This window comes from Sesamum indicum, linkage group LG12 (genome assembly GCF_026168435.1).
Source record: "Sesamum indicum cultivar Baizhima isolate 11 linkage group LG12, ASM2616843v1, whole genome shotgun sequence".
NCBI classification, from domain to species: domain Eukaryota; kingdom Viridiplantae; phylum Streptophyta; class Magnoliopsida; order Lamiales; family Pedaliaceae; genus Sesamum; species Sesamum indicum.
Window position 1 is genome coordinate 18170542 of NC_142668.1, and position 20289 is coordinate 18190830.

At 35.9% G+C, this 20289-nt stretch overlaps 1 protein-coding gene across 3 annotated transcripts; it reads left to right on the forward strand.

The window, feature by feature from the left end:
• The first annotated feature begins 48 nt into the window (after positions 1-48).
• Positions 49-19508, forward strand: LOC105175778 (ABC transporter C family member 2). 3 transcript variants are annotated; one of them, XM_011098360.3, is made up of 28 exons: positions 49-203; positions 1138-1562; positions 2880-3058; positions 4360-4399; positions 4867-5023; positions 5332-5446; positions 5600-5680; positions 5811-5835; positions 6155-6211; positions 6381-6446; positions 7035-7109; positions 8814-8921; positions 9731-9865; positions 10418-10524; positions 10611-10704; positions 11187-11354; positions 11698-11838; positions 12560-12760; positions 12950-13048; positions 13154-13306; positions 13673-14058; positions 14888-15071; positions 15243-15566; positions 16096-16852; positions 17694-17815; positions 18190-18435; positions 18520-18940; positions 19015-19508. In XM_011098360.3, exons 2-28 carry the CDS (start codon positions 1230-1232, stop codon positions 19107-19109), a joined length of 4869 nt encoding a protein of 1622 aa, XP_011096662.2. In that variant the 5' UTR covers positions 49-203; positions 1138-1229; the 3' UTR covers positions 19110-19508. The 3 variants fall into 3 exon arrangements, with proteins under 3 accessions (XP_011096662.2, XP_011096661.2, XP_011096663.2); XM_011098359.3 differs by having other exon boundaries at positions 57-391; XM_011098361.3 differs by lacking the exon at positions 49-203 and adding an exon at positions 423-625.
• Positions 19509-20289: the final 781 nt, after the last annotated feature.

Here is a 20289-nt window from a genome sequence, read left to right on the forward strand (position 1 = left end):
AGTACATAGTTTTATACAATCAATAAATGTGACATCATTATCATCATCGTAATTAATAAACAATCAACATTTTCAAATCTCTCTCGTCTTCTTCTACCCAGCCAGCCTCAGTAATAGTAATATCAGTAATTGAGAGAAAGTGGAGGAGCTTTCAATTCAAAAAAAGAACCTTTTTCTGGGTCCAAGATATTGGAAAGAAAAGGGTATAGATTCCATATTCTTATTCTTCCCCGCAGCCCACTAACACTCGGCACACACTTTTTGATCAACTGAAACTCTCTAACCCTATCATCACTGCAACTTTTTTCCGCCCCAGAAATATTGGCTCACTTTTCATATCTACTGACAGAGCCCCACTTTTTAGTCCACTCTATTTTTTCGTCTGTCTCGGGTCTCTCTCTCACACTCATTTATGTTTCTTGTTTCGTTGTGCTGTAATTTGATTTTGTTATGTTTATTTTTCTTGGTTGTGGGATTCTTTTTGTGTTTCTTGGTCTCCTTGAGATCTTGATTGGCATTTCGCGCTATTTTCTTGGTTCTTTAATTTGTTGCTCCTTGAGATTCTATGTTCTTCTTGATTATCTTGAAATCTTGGTTGTTTATATTGTTCGTTTTCTGCAACGTGGTATGTTGTAGTTTCAACATTTTACGTTCTTGGCTTGAAAATGAGGAATGCTTAATGAAAATTATTCTCTTGGATTTGCTCTCGTATAAAAAAATCTGGATGCACGACACAGTTCTTGGGATGATCAAAATATTCATACATAAGCATGAAGTTGTTTCTGGAGTTCTATCCCCTATATTGGATTGCCTTATATTCTTTGCTTTCGCGCAGAATGACTTAAAAACATGATGGCTGTATACTTAATATTTGATGAATCCATGAACTAGGTATTTTTCCTTTGAGCCATATGAAAATATGGTTTCTACGGCTCTGAGATAGTCGTTGTCATATGTAAAAGATTATTATGCGTGGTCCATTGGAAGGCATAAGATATCTTCTACAAAAAAAAAAAAAATAGAGCCACTGTTGGTTTGATGTAAATTTGGTAGAGTGTAATCATTATCTGTTTCTGTGTAATGAGTATGACTTAAAGAGGCTTATATACTCTGTATGGCATTACTTGATCTTTCCAGGACCCATCTCCGATCTCATTCTGAAGTCGAGGGGAAGATAGGAGAATATGTGTTTGTAGATTGAAATAATACAAGTGATAAGAGTGACTAGCATGGCTTTCAAGCCATTCCAATGGTATTGCAAGCCAGTTGAGAATGGGATTTGGTCAAAAGCAGTGGAGAATGCATTTGGAGCTTACACTCCTTGTGCTACTGACTCTCTGGTGATCTGCATTTCGCATCTGGTTCTTTTGGGGTTGTGCTTAAAACGGCTATGGAGATTAATGAAAGACTCTTCAGTTCAGAGATTCCGCTTGAGGTCAAATTATTACAATTATGTGTTGGGATTGTTGGCTGTTTATTGCACTGGAGAACCATTGTTCAGACTGGTCATGGGAATTTCAGCATTTGATGTGGATGGTCAGCATGGTCTTGCTCCCTATGAGGTATGGTGCTCTCTTTTCTCACCATAGTGTTTGCAGCGCATTCACTTTTCCTTCTGAAGACTCCTATTGACTATTATGCACTTGTAGGTGATTCCATGGCCTTTCATTATGTAGAAAGTGATCCTAACTTGATTAGTCATCTTTTATGTTCAATATTTTGCAAACTATATTTCATGGAGTGGCTAGGTCAACAACCTGCATTCGTTTGAGTTATAAAGATTGCAAAATTGTTACTTGGACATCTATAGGTATTCAGTTCCCATCAACTTGGTTGAAAATAATAGAGGGCTATCTGATGTCAATTTCTTAAAATGTTGACTCGACTTGGCTACAGTAATTCACCACTTAGTTCTTTTTCTCTCTGCTGTTCTTAATGTCATACTTATTTATATTCCCTTTTAAGTTAGCTAAACAGTTCATCGAGCTTACACTTGTATGAGTTTTTATAAATGGTTTAGAAGGAGATCGAACTACTTATGCTCAAGAGAACACTTCTTTTTGGGTGTGCGCGGCCAGTGGTTTCTAATGGAAACATAATGCAGATATGTGACAATTTTGGTTTTTGAATTTGCAGTTTCAGTATTCTCTCGCCCTACTAATTGAGCTTCATTGTCATATTGTACAAATAGACATCACCAGTTTCGAGTAATCTTGCTACTGGTGATGGAGCTGGAGATCAGTTTTCTTTATTACTTGATCTGATTATGTAAAACTAGCCTGGAATTGATACCTGAAACTTCTGGATCTTGGTGTGACAGATTTTATTAAAGAAGAATCACATTGATTGCTTAAACAGTGGTATGCTCCTTCTTTAGGATGATGCTTAGAGTAGCTCGGTTGCTTTCAGTAGAAGTGGATGTGGATAGAGTGGAGTTGAAAAACAACATTTGGATTTCTCTTGTCACCGTTTTTTTGTATTATTTCTTTCTTAATTTTATAGTCGCTTTGGTGCCACTCAGTTTGATATTGAGGAAGAATACCTTTTCCACTCAGAGCGGATATGATTCAGCTTGATTCTTCTCATGATACCATTGAGATTGTTATTCTGAAATTATTATATTCTGAAATTATTATGGGACTTGGAATACTTGGTTTGTTTTAACTTTTGGCTGTACGAAGACTCTTAATCAACTAAATAACAATGAATGAACTTAGATAGGAGAAAATTCTGCAGCGAGTTATGATTCTGGTTCAAATGTCACTGACATGCGAGTATATCTTGCCTGTATTTGCTAGATGCAATCTTTGATTTTATTCAGGCTGAGCTTGTGCAACTTGCTGTTCACAGGGGGTTTAAATTTGTATTTATGTTTGCAGATGGTTTCTCTCATCATTGAGGCTGTGACATGGTGCTCTATGCTTGTGATGATCATACTGGAAACAAAGGTTTACATCCGAGAATCACGTTGGTCTGTTAGATTTGCGGTTGTTTATGCTCTGGTAGGGGATGCTGTTATGCTGAATCTCGCTCTTTCTGTCAAGGATTTTTATGATTGGTTAGTTCTCTTAATAGATTCTTGAACGTATATGACGAAGCTAATCTCATACATAGTGCAATAAGCAACCAGTAGTACATAGCATACTATGACTTTAGTTTTCTCTAGTTTGTCTGATAGTTTGCACATCTATTCCTAGTTTATAGTTTTTGTTATACCGTCATTTGAGTTTAAATTATATAAAAAGTTGTCATCCGCATTGCTTCATGTTAGATGTTGATCCCTTATGCAATGTGCTTATTGATATAGAGCATTATTGCTCATCCTTAGTAATAGTTTAACTTTTTAAGCTTTTGATTGACTCTGCATACCCCATGTGAAATAGAGTTTTTCGAAAAATGGAGGCATAGGCTTGGATATACCCCAGATCTTGTAACGAACTCCATGAAACTCTAAATAGAAGAATTTAGTTTCATGGCTGCAATCAATTATGTGAAGTGAATGATAAAATATTACATGTCCCAACAATGTTGAATGGTCCAAATCTATTCTCTTCTGAGTTGGGATAAACAGACTCACTTTCTTGTCTTCTAGATGGGGGAACGGAGACATTCCAAACGATGTTATGGGGGTTTTGTGTGCCTTGTGTTGTGTCCCTTCCACTTTTCTTTTTTCATCTTCGAAAATATGTTTGCTTCAAATCCATACAACTTTCATACACAAAAAACATAAGAAATTTCAGGCATAGTTTGGTTGAAGAAATCTATAGTATTTTATACTGATCTTAACCTCCTGAATGTCCTTAATTTTAAGATAAAGTGCTCATCTGTGGTTTGCTTTGTGACCTTGAAGGAACTTTATGTGATAAAGTTTTGTATTTTTGGGTGTGAAAAATGTTTTGCATATCCATCACAAGAAGGCCAGCCAAGTATTTGAGGCAGTGCTTTTACCTGAATAGTAGTCAGATCAATGATATGTGAACATACTTGAAGTTTTCACTTAATTTCCTGCTTGACTACAGGTAATCTGGAGGTGATGTTCATACTTCCGAATGAGTCAGTTGCACTGGCATTTGGTTCAAATCTTACTATGCCATTTATCTGTTTGAAAGCTTTAGTAGAATTTAGGTTAATCAATTTAATGATATAAGTTAGGAATAGAATCTTTCTAATATCCATCTGTAGTTACTCATGGCTGTTACTTAAGTACTTAAGCCCGTGCTTACTCTTTTTATTACTGTTTTAGTAAAATTTCTTACCTCTGGACTATTTGCTCAAAATGGTAAAATTTTGCATTTGCCAACAGGAGGACTATGACATATTTTACACAAAAATTATATAATTTGTATCTTATGTTTGCAGGTCTGTTTTCTATTTGTACGTCAGTGAAGTGGTTGTCCAGGTTTGTTTTACTTCCATTTTTTCTTGTCCTCTAAATGTTAGTATTCACTTGGAATGAGCGAGGAACTTTGTCTTTGAAATGAAGGAACCTTGATAAAAATTGAGATTAGCTTCTTGAGGCCATGTACGCAATGCAGCTATTTCTAGTATGTTGACTTGACTTTGGGTCTCTGGCTGAAGCTTGTCACAACTTCTTGAGATTGCAGGAGGAGGATGTGTGAAAACTAAATAAAACCAATGGGAATTTAATCCGATTTATGTGGCCTAATTACACTGCCATCAATTGCTAGTTTAGTCTCACCTAATTGTGTACGGACAAATAATGGAAACTGGATGACCCAGGTTGTTTAATACTTTTTGGATGATTAGGTTATGAATGATTGAACCTTGATCAAGACTGAGACCATCCTGGTTTCTTATCTGCTTGTCTTTAATGGAACTTAAATATATTCTTTTATGTCCATGTAGGTTTTGTTTGGTGTCCTCTTGCTTGTGTATATCCCTGATTTGGATCCTTATCCGGGATATTCCCCCTTGAGAGCTGAATACGTGGACAATACTGCCTATGAAGAACTTCCTGGAGCAGAGCAAGTATGTCCTGAGAGGCATGTCAATATATTCTCTAGTACGTAATCACGAGCTCTAACAGTTTAAATGATACTATAATTTGTTATCTCCATTGATGGTTAATATATTGTAGGCGCTGGCATGTCATTTCATCTATAATTCTGTGGTCATGTTTAGTCTTCTTTTGAGGGATCCCATTGTGTGATACTCAGATTTCTGTCTTCTTTAGTTGGTGCTCAGATGTGTGGGAGCTGTCAAGTTTACTTACCTGCTGAATGCACAATTTTTCTTCTCAATAAGTGTATATATTTTTCTGATTACTATTGAACATGTTTCATCCAACTAATATTAGTTAATTGCTTTCAGAAATAACGTTTGCATGGATGAATCCAATCATGCAGCTGGGCTATAGAAGGCCTCTCACAGAGAAGGATGTCTGGAAACTTGATACTTGGGATAGAACAGAAACACTTAACGACTCGTATGCACATAAATACTCATATAAATTGATTTTTCCTGTATGCTGCTTGTGTGGCGCTCTAACTATTAATGCTGAACTCATGTTACAAGATTTCTTGTCCCCTTTTGTTGAATGAAGTTTCTCAAAACATAATGCTTTTGATTAACTGTTTAGGTTCCAAAAATCCTGGGCTGAGGAAATTCGAAGACCCAAACCTTGGCTCTTAAGAGCTTTAAATCGTAGCCTTGGTGGAAGGTAGTCTTGGGAACCATGCTTGGAAGTTATTTGAATGTGCATCAGTTCAAACAGTTTCTCATAATGATTAATTTTTTATTGTTAGAAGAAACTTGACAATCTTTTTTCTTTCTTTCCATTAATTTGTCAGGTTCTGGTATGGAGGCTTCTGGAAGGTAGTTAACCCATTTTGTTTTCTCTTATTGACATTTGCATCATTTAGTAAGCCCTGACAATTCATTTCTCATTTTATGGATTGGAGGCGTTTATACCTACGCAGAATCTAGAAAATTCTGCAATCTTTTCCCTCTTGTACCTTATTACCCATCGTGGATCAAGAAAGTAAGATCATTGACTTGGCCATGCAATATTAGAATATATGTTTACAGCATTTTGTGTGCTATTGTTATATGCATTAACATTTCATCTTCTAACTTATGTCTTATTCATATGAAACTCCTTTTTCATAACGTGTGATTTTTGTTCAACCTGTAGATAGGGAATGATGTTTCGCAGTTTATTGGTCCGCTTATACTGAACCACCTTTTACAGGTCAGTTTAATCCTATAGCGCCGTATTGAGCTTATGATACATTGTCCTCTTTACCTTTCCATGCAGTCATTTAGCCAAACCCCCAGTCCCACCCCACCTGACCAAAAAACCCACCCCTCTGTGCATGCACAAAAAGAAGCTCATTTGTGTTATTGGTGGCATGTTACAGTCAATGCAACGAGGAGATCCAGCTTGGATTGGTTATATCTATGCATTCTCCATTTTTGTTGGAGTGGTATGTAATATATTCCCTGTTTACTGTCATATTTTAGAATGCCATAATCTGCATTTGTTGCTATAGATGCTTTAGTCATTTGGAGTCGTGCTTTTCAAATCTGTGTGCTGGTTGTTTTGAGGCAATACTGCAAACGTTATGCGTATGAGATGACATATAAGATGTGTTTAGATTTGTGTCCTTTGCAGGCTGCTATATTGATTATTGATGGTGGTATCATATAACCACACTGTGGCTTTCTAATTGGAAAAGTATAGCATAGCACTCAATGAAAGACATTTGATTGGGGAGGGATCCACATTCACCTTTCTGTAGCTTAAAGATACTGAGGATGTTCATGGTTGGAACCTATTTAATTTGGTGATTGTCTGCAGCATGAAGTTTGATATCTATGCTGCTATAGACATTTGTGCCTTATATAGACATATTTACCTTGTGATCCAGAAAGTGTGTCACAAGTTCTATAAAATCATATCTATTTATGTCTCTTTGAATAATTTACCTGGCACAATTTTTTTGCTTCCCTTTTCGCCACTTGTTATTAGGACCTTGTTATGTTTTAACTCGATTTCTATTCCCTACCTTCAGGTATTTGGCGTGTTATGTGAAGCTCAGTATTTTCAAAATGTCATGCGTGTTGGTTATCGTTTGAGATCAACTCTGGTAAGCAATTTTTCTTCACCATCTTTCTGATCATTATAGTAGAAACTACTGTTTGATTTCAAGTTTGAGCTGGTATCCTCCCATGTTCTGTATGAATTTGTTGTCATTATTATTGTGGGTTAATTACGCCTAGATTTCCTAAAAAAAATTTACATGTTCTCTAAAAATAAATTGAGAATTACACTTGCACTTTGTGGAAAATACTTAATTCAAACGGAAGTGGTGCAATTCCAGTTAATACTTAATTTAATTTTTTTAAAGATAATTAAATAATAAATTTATTATGATCAATATGCCCTGGATGTATTTGTGGACTCATGTTTCGGGAGGGGTGAATATCCTCTATTTATGTATTTGAAGGGATATCTTTGTATGGATTTTTCTTCAACCAAATATGATTAGTGGGGGTTCTGTGCTAACAATTGCTAAATCTTAAAAAATTTAATTCTATAATGCCTTTCAAATACTACTAGCCATTATTCTACTGCAATCATTTTTGCTAAAAGTAATTTCATAATTTACCAATTCCATCTGAAAGGTAATAGGATACTCCTATAATATCTTTTTGAACAATACTCAATGCATATATATATTAATCACGTGTTAGAAACTTTAAAATGAATTGGTGGTATAAACATTTTTCAAGTTTTATTTCTTTCACTGTGTTCATACTTCTAGTATGCTGAAGGGTGTTTGTGTGAAGTGTATGTTCTTCGAAAATGGGGTTTATAATAATTTCATTGACAAAGAGTGTGTTGTAATATTGAAAATTACATGTACATTTTAGTAAAGAGAATAATTGTGACAATCAATGAAGTGGTTCCTAATGGACCCACTTTACTAAATGATTACCTTGAAACCAATCTTTCAATGTGATGAAAATATCTAATATCATTAAGTTCATTTTCAACAACTTATAAAGTAAAAATAAAACAACATTGAGATTTGGTTTTTGAAATTTATTTGTTATCTTAGAAATCATCACGGTCAATTGTTCCCCATATGTTTTTGGGCTACATTTTATATATTACTTTTGTGGATACTTTCTTTTTTATGTTTTTCCTATAACATAAGAAGGTGTTTGAACTAACTATTTTATCTGATGATGCAAAATTCACCGTAAAATCACTACACATATGTAAAAAGATAAAAGAAAATACAAAGCAACTATTTTTATATCAACTCTTAGAAATCCATAGCAAGTAGTTTATTGCATTTATACCAGATGACTATATGACATTACATACACCCAATAAGTTTCAAAGTATTACCAAGGATTAATTAGGCAATACAATGTAAAGACCTTTGGGTGACGACATCACCATTTTCCTTCCAAAACCTTAATGATAGGGTGTGATTGTAAACCGAGTACCTTTTTAAAGGATGTAAGTGTTTTTAAAGTTTTATAGGGGAAAGTGTGATTTCGTATTTTCGGAGGGGATTTAGGTGTAATTAACCGTATTGTTGTTATTATTTTTGTTATTTCTATTTTTGTTTCCCTCCCTTATTTGGTCACGTGGTCTGGAGTGGGGGAAGTATCTTGGGATTTTATATACCTGGGAAGGTTACTGTTCCAAAAGGAACTTTGCATACAGTCAGCTGTGTTATGTTCTATCCTCGTAGAGGAGTCAGCTGCTCTTTTCAAAGCTTCCCAGCTCCTTAGTGAACTGCAAGGCTCTTATCCATTTCGAACATGTTTTCTAGGTTGCTGCAGTTTTCCGCAAATCTTTAAGGTTGACCCACGAGAGCCGCAAAAGGTTTGCATCTGGTAAAATTACAAATTTAATGACAACAGATGCTGAAGCTCTTCAGGTACTTTCTTATATTCTGAAATCACATGTAACTCTTATTTGTGTTTTCCTACTATTAAATTTGCTGAATTGATGCTCAAATACCGTGATAAATTTGAATAATGGAACTTATATGATAATGGCGTGTATTAAGTTCTTTAAAGCGGTATGGACCACAGTTTTTGAAAGGAAAACAACACGAGGGCTCCAGCATGCACCAAAAGATTATAGTGCTAAAATATCAGTGTGACTGTTGACTGACCATTTGGCTAGAGTGAAGTTAAAATCAATTCAACATCTTCTCTCACTTCTTGGTGTTTATGGGGTTATGGGGGTACCTTTAATATCATTGTGAGCTAGAGTAGAATCTTTTCTTCTTTCTTCCTTCTTTTCCTTGGGAAGGTAGAATTAGGGCAGCAGACTCTTTTGCTCAGTTCTCAAGGTTTGGGTGATGGAGATGGTGAAAAAACGAATGAGTAGTTTCACTATTATATCACTACAAATGAGGATGCATTGCCGATTTATAATTTTTGCAAAAGGGCTGAGATTTTACTGGGTTGAGTTCAGTCGTAAGTTTTAGATGAGGCCACTTTGTATGTTACTTCATCTTTCTCGTTCTATCTCAATTCAGTTTTCCCCTCACTGGAACAATAATTGCCACAAAGTCTTACATAAGTGTAGTCCTCTGTTTAAACGTTCATAAAAATAAAGAAAAGAGTGTGTGCATTGAGCGCTCTTGTTCAGGACAGAGGCTAACATCTATAGATTCTACTTTAAGTTAGACTGCATAATTCATTGCTTGATTTCACTCTTTGTTCATTGTTTTTGCAGCAAGTTTGCCAATCACTCCACACTTTGTGGTCAGCCCCGCTCCGAATTGTTGTTGCCTTGGTTCTTCTTTACCAGCAACTGGGTGTCGCATCACTTCTGGGTGCCTTGATGCTTGTTCTTCTGTTCCCCATACAAGTAGGAACCTTGTTTTAGCAGCTCAAGTTTTCTCATTTTGTTCTACTGCAAATTATGTGTTCCACAGTATCTGGATCCGGTATCTTATTACTTTACTTATCAAGTTAGTTTCTCAATGACTAAAAGGTTGGAATAGTGTGTTTCAATAGCTAAATGTTTGGTTTTCCATATTTAGAAGTTTATCACTAAAAACATTGAAGCTGGGAGGAAAAGACTGACTGTGGCCGAGAACAATTAGTGTATTACCAGGCAGGAATGAACAACATATTTATCATCTGCATCAATCTGAAATTGATTACAATTTTGATAACGACAAAATAGTTCATTACCATGAAATATGAATTCTTACTTGGTGGATCACAAATTGAATGGTAATCTTTTAATTTTAGCTGGCTATTTAAGTTCTCTCCAGTAAGATATTGACCAGTTTTTACCTGTCATATTTAGTTTTCGATATCCAACTCCTTGATTTTGGGAACCTTTGTTGCTTATTTCTAAATCAGTGATTTGTGCATGTTGATTATAATAGTTTTAATTTGACTTACTGAGCAGACACTTATTATAAGCAAGATGCAAAAACTGACAAAAGAAGGATTGCAACGGACGGACAAGAGAATTGGACTCATGAATGAAATTCTGGCTGCTATGGACACTGTCAAGTAAGGTTCAAAAAATGATTGGCATTTCTATCTGTATATGTTTTGCATCTTATCTATGATTATCTTTTCATGCCAAATGGATTCAGGTGTTATGCATGGGAGACCAGTTTCCAGAAGAAGGTTCAAAGTGTCAGAAATGACGAGTTGTCTTGGTACAGGAAAGCTCAGCTGCTAGGAGCTGTATGCTCTTCTTCTGAAAAGCTATTTTCATATACTATGAATCATGTTTAGTGCATTCAATTTCGTTCACATTGGAACAATTTTCCTTGGTGGAGGTTAAGTGAGAAGATAGGATTAACAAATGTAACAAAAACTCTTTAGTTCTGCATAGATCAAATGCCTATGTGTATTGAACTGGGTTACATGATGGCATGCCAAGTGGGGATTACTCAAAGAATGCAAAAGACTATGGACAAAATTCAGACTGTTGTTTACGTAATACATATGTTTTTTGTTATGTAAAATTATTAGGGATCTGTTTATTTTTCATTTTCTAAGTGATGCTTTGTATCTCCCCTTTCCTTTTTGAGCTGAGCTTAATATGGTTGGACATCTGTGTATACGTATCTCAATTCTTCTTTCCTTCCTCATTTAATGACTTTTCCTTCCTTAAACATTTATGTTTGATTTGTTGGTAACAAACTATCTTTGTTAATTTGCAGTTGAACAGTTTCATACTTAACAGTTTACCTGTAGTGGTGATTGTAATTTCATTTGGGCTATTCACTTTACTTGGAGGAGATCTGACACCTGCAAGAGCATTTACATCTCTTTCGCTGTTCGCGGTCCTACGATTCCCTCTTTTCATGCTTCCTAATATGATTACACAGGTATCTTCTTTCATAAAAATATTCCCATATAGATCTTACCAGCTATGTAAATATGTCTATATTTCTGATCTGAGCTACTATTATGAAGTGTTCACACAAACTTTTAAAGTTTTTCATATCTGTCTGTCATGATGCTGAAATTACATTTTAGAGTTTAACACAGACCAATAGTGTGACTACCAACTTTAGGCATTTGTTATTTGCTAATGTTTGACAACAATGATTGTATATGATTTTCTATAGAACTTTGAGATCGATCATTATTTAAAGACTTCAAATCTTGTCTAATATTTTGTGTGGGGAGCATTTCAAAAATCTGTGGCTAATTTTCTTCATTTTCCAGGCGGTTAATGCTAATGTTTCATTGAAACGTCTGGAGGAACTACTTCTAGCTGAAGACCGGATTCTTTTGCCTAACCCACCCATTGAACCAGGTCTACCAGCTATCTCAATCAGGAATGGATACTTTTCTTGGGAGCCACAGGTTTGTTAGATCTTTCTCATAAACTTACGCCTTACGTACTGATTGGCTTATAGACCTCCACAACATTGTATATTTAAGCACATCATTTAAAGAAGTTAATCTTAATCCCCTTGAGTTGTTTCAGAGAATTGATTTTCTCAACATTTCTCAATAATTAATCTTTTGTAGATGAGTCTTCAAGTCTTGGGAGATTCAAGTAATAATTAGAGTAGCTGAAGACATTTAACAACTTACTATGTGGATGTCAGTTACCCATGAAAAAACGTTATTTTTGGTTTATCATGTAATCTTGTGTTTTGGACACTATATTGGTTGATATTTCCACTAAACTGTATGCTCAATCATATGGACCTCCGTTATACCCATCACCTGTAGGTTTTTCACCAATTAATGGGCTCTAGTTCCTCATTTCTTGAAGAAGGAAGGTTACACTGATCCCATTTCTCAATGTTTTTCCTGGTTTTTGGGTAGTCCAATTGCATGTGTGCGTGATATAGTTCGCATGTCCTAGATATACTGTGTGTTGAATTCTATTCATTGATCTAGGAACGGGAACTAACATAATTTGGCACCATTCTCTACTTCATCATATCGATGCAACTAGAAGTCTTGTTTCCTTTTCAGTTGTTATAGATTCTCTTGCTTTTGTGATGTAGTTGGTAGCTTCTTAGCTTATAATATTTTTGGGACCTGCTGAACCTAATTATTAATTCTATAATAGGCGGAAAGGCCAACGTTGTCTAATATCAACTTGGATATACCGATTGGTAGCTTGGTAGCTATTGTTGGCAGTACTGGGGAAGGAAAGACATCACTTATCTCTGCAATGCTGGGAGAGCTTCCTCCAGTTGCAGATTCAAGTGTTGTCATCAGAGGAAAGGTTGCATACGTGCCACAAGTTTCATGGATCTTTAATGCGACGGTGAGTTAAATAATGCTTTATTTGCTCATAGTTATTGATGTCTTATCCAAATCTTTGGTTTTGTTAATCTCATGAATCTGGTTGTTGCACTGGCCTATGCTAAGTGAATTAGTTGTTTTTGGATTGCTTAGCACACTGGTTATTCTGAACTTTAGTTGACCTAATGAGATGAAAACTTTTGTTTCTTAGGTCCGTGACAACATTCTATTTGGTTCGTCATTTGAACCTGCAAAATATGAGAAGTCAATAGACGTGACCTCCCTGCAGCATGACCTGGATCAACTGCCAGTAAGACTGCGGAAAAATATTATTGCACAGTTAACTTGATTGGTTAGTCTTGATTTGTGAATACCGGTGTCTGAATTCTTGGAATCTTGAATGTTCCCATGTTAGGGTGGTGATCTTACTGAAATTGGAGAACGTGGGGTCAATATTAGTGGAGGTCAGAAGCAGAGAGTTTCCATGGCTCGGGCGGTGTATTCTAATTCAGATGTTTACATATTTGATGATCCTTTAAGTGCTCTAGATGCTCATGTGGGGCGTCAGGTAAGTGCTTCTAAATAAAGCATGCTGCATTCAAAATTACCCAACTTTAACAACTACAAGTTGGTTATGATAAACAATCACTGTTGTTTTGCCTTCTTTTGGCTGCAAACTTTAAAATCTTTTTGCTGCCATTTCTGGTTTTACATTTTTAAATGCAAAATAGTATTGTCTTATTTTCAAGAAAAAATATGTGAAAAGTTGATATGTTCAAAGTTAATGCAACCATGTAAATCTTCCTTTGAAGGATTGATACAGGGAATAATAAATTTGTCTTCCTTCATGATTTCTGCTCTGTGATATAAGCTATAAAAACTAGAACTTTCTGGTTTCTGCTTCTTTTATCAGTTTTACTCTTCTGCTTTTTAGGTTTTTGAAAAATGCATCAAAGGAGAATTAAGAGGGAAAACAAGAGTTCTAGTCACAAATCAGCTACATTTTCTATCACAAGTAGATAGAATTCTCTTGGTACATGAAGGTACTGTCAAAGAGGAGGGAACATTTGAAGACCTCTCCAACAATGGCATTCTTTTTCAAAAACTGATGGAAAATGCTGGCAAAATGGAAGAATATGTTGAAGAAACGGAAGATGTTCACACCGTTGATGATAAAACTTCTAAAACTATTGTTAATGGTCTGAATGACGAGGCATCTAAAGGAGTGAACCAAACAAATAAAAAGAAAGATGGCAAGTCTGTTCTGATCAAGCAGGAGGAACGAGAAACCGGCGTTGTGAGCTGGAATGTGTTAATGAGGTACAAAATTCTGTCCTCTTTCTGATGTGTCTGAGTTTGAAAGACTATCTGTTTACATTTGCTATTGGATAACAACTTTCTGCTTTTCAACAAATAACAAACTCATGAACTTTCTAAAGGAAAAGGGATTTCGTCTTCGATGCAACAGAGTAGTATCTCCTTGTCCAAATGTTACGATACCTTAGCCATGTAGCATAAATTGTCATTGATTATTTAGGTGCATATTTCTGTACTTGTTTCTATTTATTGATATATCAAACCTATGTGATTGCTTTAATGAGCATAAAGTCTACCCTTCTTTTCACATTTCTAACCCCTTTTCTCCGTAAAATTTTCACTTCACTAACTAGATTTCCATGCTTTTGAGCCATATTTCGTAGAAGGTCCTATTAACTTTTTTCATGTTTTTTACTTTTTCATCGTGGAAGGTCTAGTGTTTATATGTTTACTTTTTCATGCTTTTTTATTTTCTCATTTCTGTTTAGTGATGATTATTTTGTAATTTAAGAGCGCCGGTTGATACCTCCCAATTTAATGCTTTGCATTTTTGTTAGCGTAATATGTTTTCTTTCTTCCAGTTAGTTAAACTTTGATTCTGTTCTTTAGGTTTGCACCTCTTGGACATGAAAATGTGAGTTGGTTGAAAAGGATCAAATGCATGGAATATGCTGATGAACTAAGAAAAGTGGTTAATTGAAATGCATAATTATAAATAATCTCGTATGACATGTTCTATATAATTAAATTATGCGTTCGACCTATATGTAATAGACCTGTGGAAACTGCTATCTGTCATAATATTATTTAAGTTGAGTTTGAACTGCTGCAGATACAAAAATGCGTTGGGAGGTGCATGGGTTGTTATGATTCTGTTTATGTGCTATGTTCTAACGGAAGTCCTCCGAGTTTCAAGCAGCACATGGCTGAGTTATTGGACAGATCAAAGCGACAGTTCGCATGATCGTGGGCCAATATTCTACAATTTGGTCTATGCACTCCTTTCATTTGGTCAAGTAAGTCCTATGCAAGCCATTATGATGTTTTTAAGTTGCATTTTTCTTATATGTTGTGCTTGCTTACAATGAAGATCCCTCTTGTTTGGCCTGTCTTTTTTTGTTTTCCTTTTTCCATAACCACGTGAAGAAATTAGAACCTTGCTGGCTGCTAAATCTTTCACATTTCAGGTTTTGGTAACGTTGACAAATTCATTTTGGTTGATCACTTCGAGTCTTTATGCTGCCAGAAGATTGCATAATGCGATGCTCAACTCTATCCTTAGAGCACCAATGGTCTTCTTTCACACAAATCCTCTCGGTCGAATCATCAATAGATTTGCCAAGGATCTAGGTGACATTGATCGAAATGTTGCTCCATTCGCGAACATGTTTCTGAACCAAGTTTCACAGCTTATTTCAACATTTGTGCTAATTGGAATAGTGAGCACAATGTCTTTATGGGCCATTATGCCTCTTCTAGTCTTGTTTTATGAAGCCTATCTATATTACCAGGTACGTAGAGTTCTTGTTATTTTGCTCTCGTCGCTGTCCCTCAGAATCAGACTGTTAGTAGTTGTTTCTTGATTGGTTTCCTGCTTGTCTTATCATAGGATTGTATTTTGGATTATCCTGCTATAAACTAAAAGCTAATTACTTCAACTTCCTTTCTATTACCAGTAAGCCAATTTCCATGAAGCTAACTATACAGTGTTTGTGTAAAATGTCGAATTTATTCAGCTTCTAAATTCTTGTGCCACCAACACTGCATTGTTCATTTTCTATTGAACCTATGTCGAAACTGTAATAGATTGTTCAAACTAGACAATAAAACCAATATATTGTTCTATTTGGAGGCAATGCAATATGTCCAATTTTTGTATTCGAATTGTCCCAGTTCCAAGTGCCTTGTGCTTCATGCTTTTAAACATACGGGAGCCACTCAGATCACAAGTTTGTTTGAGTTTAGTGCTTCTTGTTTACCACTTCTAAGAGTGGGCCCCCAGTTTCCACGGTTTTTAATTATGAATTATGTTGCTTGTAGAGTACAGCCCGAGAAGTGAAACGCTTAGATTCCATTACTAGGTCTCCTGTGTATGCACAGTTTGGAGAAGCACTGAATGGTCTGTCAACTATACGTGCATATAAGGCATACGATCGAATGGCCAACATCAACGGGAAATCTATGGACAATAACATCAGATTCACTCTTGTTAACATGAGTGGGAACCGCTGGCTTGCCATTCGTTTAGAGACAGTAGGAGGCATTATGATTTGGTTTACTGCCACTTTTGCTGTCATGCAGAATGGAAGAGCAGAGAACCAAAAAGCATTTGCCTCTACAATGGGTTTGCTTCTTAGTTATGCATTAAATATTACAAGCTTATTGACTGGTGTTCTAAGACTTGCTAGTCTGGCTGAAAATAGTTTTAATGCTGTTGAGCGGGTTGGCACATATATAGAATTGCCCTCAGAAGGTCCAGACATTGTTGATGACAATCGTCCACCTCCTGGGTGGCCTTCAGCAGGATCTATTCGATTTGAAGATGTTGTTCTACGATACAGGCCGGAACTTCCCCCTGTTCTGCATGGAATATCTTTCACAATTTCTCCTAGTGACAAGGTTGGAATTGTTGGAAGGACAGGGGCAGGAAAGTCAAGCATGCTCAATGCTTTGTTCCGGATTGTTGAGCTGGAAAGGGGAAGAATCTTTATTGATGATTGTGACATTTCAAAGTTTGGATTAACAGACCTCCGGAAGGTTCTAGGCATCATACCACAATCACCCGTCCTTTTCTCAGGTTTGCACAATCTTGTAATATTGATTTATGAATTGTTGCATTATGTGGGTTCTCCACTCTATAATCACTTCTGAAGTGTAAACTGATCTGTGTGGTTCTGTCGATTTATAATTATGAGGTTTGATTGCAGTAATTCAGTTGGACTTCATTGGTATTCATTGTAGTGGTCTGTCAAGAACAAAGCATCCAGTAATGGGTGCTTTATTGAATTATATTGCAGCATAACATCAAAGTAGAAGGGTCGTCCTGAATAGTAACATCAAATGCATACTAGGAAGTCTTTGTGATGAAAAGCTGGCTAATTTTTTCACTTGGGGCTATACATTCAGATGTTATTTTCTCTGCTTGTGCCAAGGCCCTTAAAGAATTTTAGCATTAGGTGATCTTAAAAGGATTGTCGGTTTAGTATAAGTTTTTAGTGTCTTGTTCTTTTCCCTTGGTTCAAGGATTCGAGATGATAAAATGGTGAACTATAAATTTACACTTAAAACACACTGCTGTTTTCTTTGTCTTGCTCAACTATGACTTGACTTTATATGACATCTCGTACTGGAAAGGAACTTGAGATAGCCTCATTACACTTGACCTGAATATCTTATTTGTTTAGTAAACTTTGGGTCAGCATTCCTTGGATCTGGAGGACAAATTCGGAGAGATTTAAAAGAAAAAGTGTTGAGATAAAACTTTACATTCTTTATAACTGGATGAAGTAAAAGTTCAACTGGGTGCTGACTTAGTCATTTCAAAGTTGGCATAAATAGACAACTGCCTCAGTGTGATTCTTTCTTTACATTCTGTATTGTGTCTAGTTCTACCCTGATGACCCTTGTACTTTGGACAGGAACTGTTAGGTTTAACCTTGACCCATTCAATGAACATAATGATGCTGATCTGTGGGAGGCCTTAGAAAGGGCCCATTTAAAAGATGTCATCAGGAGGAATTCTTTGGGCCTGGATGCAGAGGTACATAAGTCATATCTTTGTCACCCTGGGAATAATGCTCATTTTTAATGCTGATAACTTTTACTGAATCAATCCCCACCGCCCTGTAAAAAGTATTTTCCAGTAAAGTTATGATATACGATCAAGATGCTTACTTTCATGAATGCAAGCAAATAAAACTGTGTTCTCATGCTTACTTTCATGATTTCATGTAGCACGTGAATGTTTTGAATATGAGAAATAAAATTTAATAAATTATGATGTATGCAAAAGCAGTAGATCTGATAACTTGTTCCTGTATAAGCACATTTGCATATATTCTTTGTCCCTGGCCCTTGAAATGTTCTCTGGGAACTTAACTTCCATGTTGCTCATTATTATCCTGCTCTCTCAAGGTCTCTGAAGCAGGAGAAAACTTCAGTGTTGGACAGCGGCAATTATTAAGTCTTTCTCGAGCATTACTTCGCAGATCAAAAATTCTTGTTCTTGATGAAGCAACAGCTGCTGTTGACGTTAGGACTGATGCTCTCATCCAAAAGACTATTCGCGAAGAATTTAAATCTTGCACAATGTTGATCATTGCTCACCGTTTAAACACCATCATTGATTGCGACAGAATTCTTCTGCTTGATGCTGGTCAGGTATGCAGCCATTAGTTGTTTCTTACGGAGCCCATTAAATTTTTCTTGAAAAGATTAGTGTGTAAGCATTCCTTGCATTCTTAGGTTGTGGAATTTGATACACCGGAGACGCTGCTGCAAAGAGAAGACAGTGCATTCTCTAAGATGGTCCAGAGTACAGGTGCTGCAAATGCTGAATATCTGCGCAGCTTAGTGCTTAGAGGGGAACGTGACAGTAAACTAGAGACAGAGAAGCAGCTGGACGGACAACGGAGATGGCTTGCCTCGTCTCGTTGGGCAGCAGCTGCCCAATTTGCACTTGCCGTTAGTCTCACTTCATCACAGAATGATCTCGTGCAGTTAGAAGTCAGAGATGAAGATAGCATCCTCAAGAAGACAAGGGATGCTGTAATTACTCTCCAGGGAGTATTGGAAGGGAAGCATAACAAAGAGATTGAAGAGAACCTTGAGGGTTACCAGGTTTCTGGAGATAGATGGTGGTCAGCTCTATACAAAATGATCGAAGGTAAAACTCGCTTGCCGTTTTTGTGGGTATATGGCGTCTTGGCTTATTCATTGAGTATTGCTTTTCTCTTCCAGGACTTGCTGTCATGAGCAGACTTGCTCGAAACAAGCTTAATCAGGCAGATAACTTCGAAGACAGAACGATCGACTGGGACCAAGTTGAGATGTAGACTGATTTGGACGTAAGAAAGATAGGACACCCTGGCTTTCTTGTGAAGCTATTTTTGGCTCATGTGCAGACAACTAAACCTGTCTGCTTTGCCGGCATTCCAACAATCATAGCTCATAGCTTAATGCGACAGTTATTTGTAGTGAACTGAGAGGCCCTGGGCTAAACTGGATTTTCACGGGACAGGGTATCTTGCTTTTGTAATAAGGGGTTCTTGGTGATAACTATTTACATAGCAACCCTTGAAATAGAATGTGGTGGCAAACGATGTCAACCATGTCCCTGGACTTGGGAGTACAAAAATGTAATCGTTTTGACATCTTTCTCTGTTGATGTTTGTTTGTGATTCCATATGTTAATTTTTGTTAATGAAAGTAGGTCAGTCACATCTTATTTTCAATCGTCTTATTTTTGTCCTAATAATTAAGAAATCGTATGCAGATAAGAATATTAATACGTTAAACTTTAAGAATACTAGGAAAATAATTGGGCTCTTACTCTCTTTCAGTACTAAGAAAGCATTTTTACAGTCCTTTCATTTAATTCTGGTTGAAAAGTTAATCCCCAAAGAGATAAATTTGCTTTCGGACAATATTTTGTTCATTTATTTAATCCAGTATTTCAAGATATAGATGCAGAGTTCACTTAATATACAGAAAGTAAAAAGAATGACTAGTTTTTCTATTCATAATGACTACTTTTATCTAATAGCTATAATTCAAAAAAATTATTTAATTATAATTACATCATTTTGACTTTATGTAGGTTACACTTACCCCTTATAAGTATAAATATATTAATAAGGGATTGATGAATTAGGGTAAAATGAAAAGATTAAGTGAACTTTTCTTATTGACATAGACATTTTTTTGTCTAAACCTTAAAGATAGGGATTGTAAATGAAAAATTCTCAACAATTTGACCTTTGATCACTTACCCACTCAAATCTCAATCAGTGTCTCCACAGTAAACTACTATATCTCGTTAAATTCAGTAATCATAAGTCTTTGAAAATCACAAGTGTTCTTGTCTTCTCTCTCCCCCGTCAACCCAATAATTCTTGAAATTCTTGAAATGAAAAATAATTATTAATTTGTGAAATTAATGATTAAAAATATTTAATATCAATGCTAGTGAGTAAAAATTTTCTACCTCAATGAAATACTTTAGCAGTTTTGTAT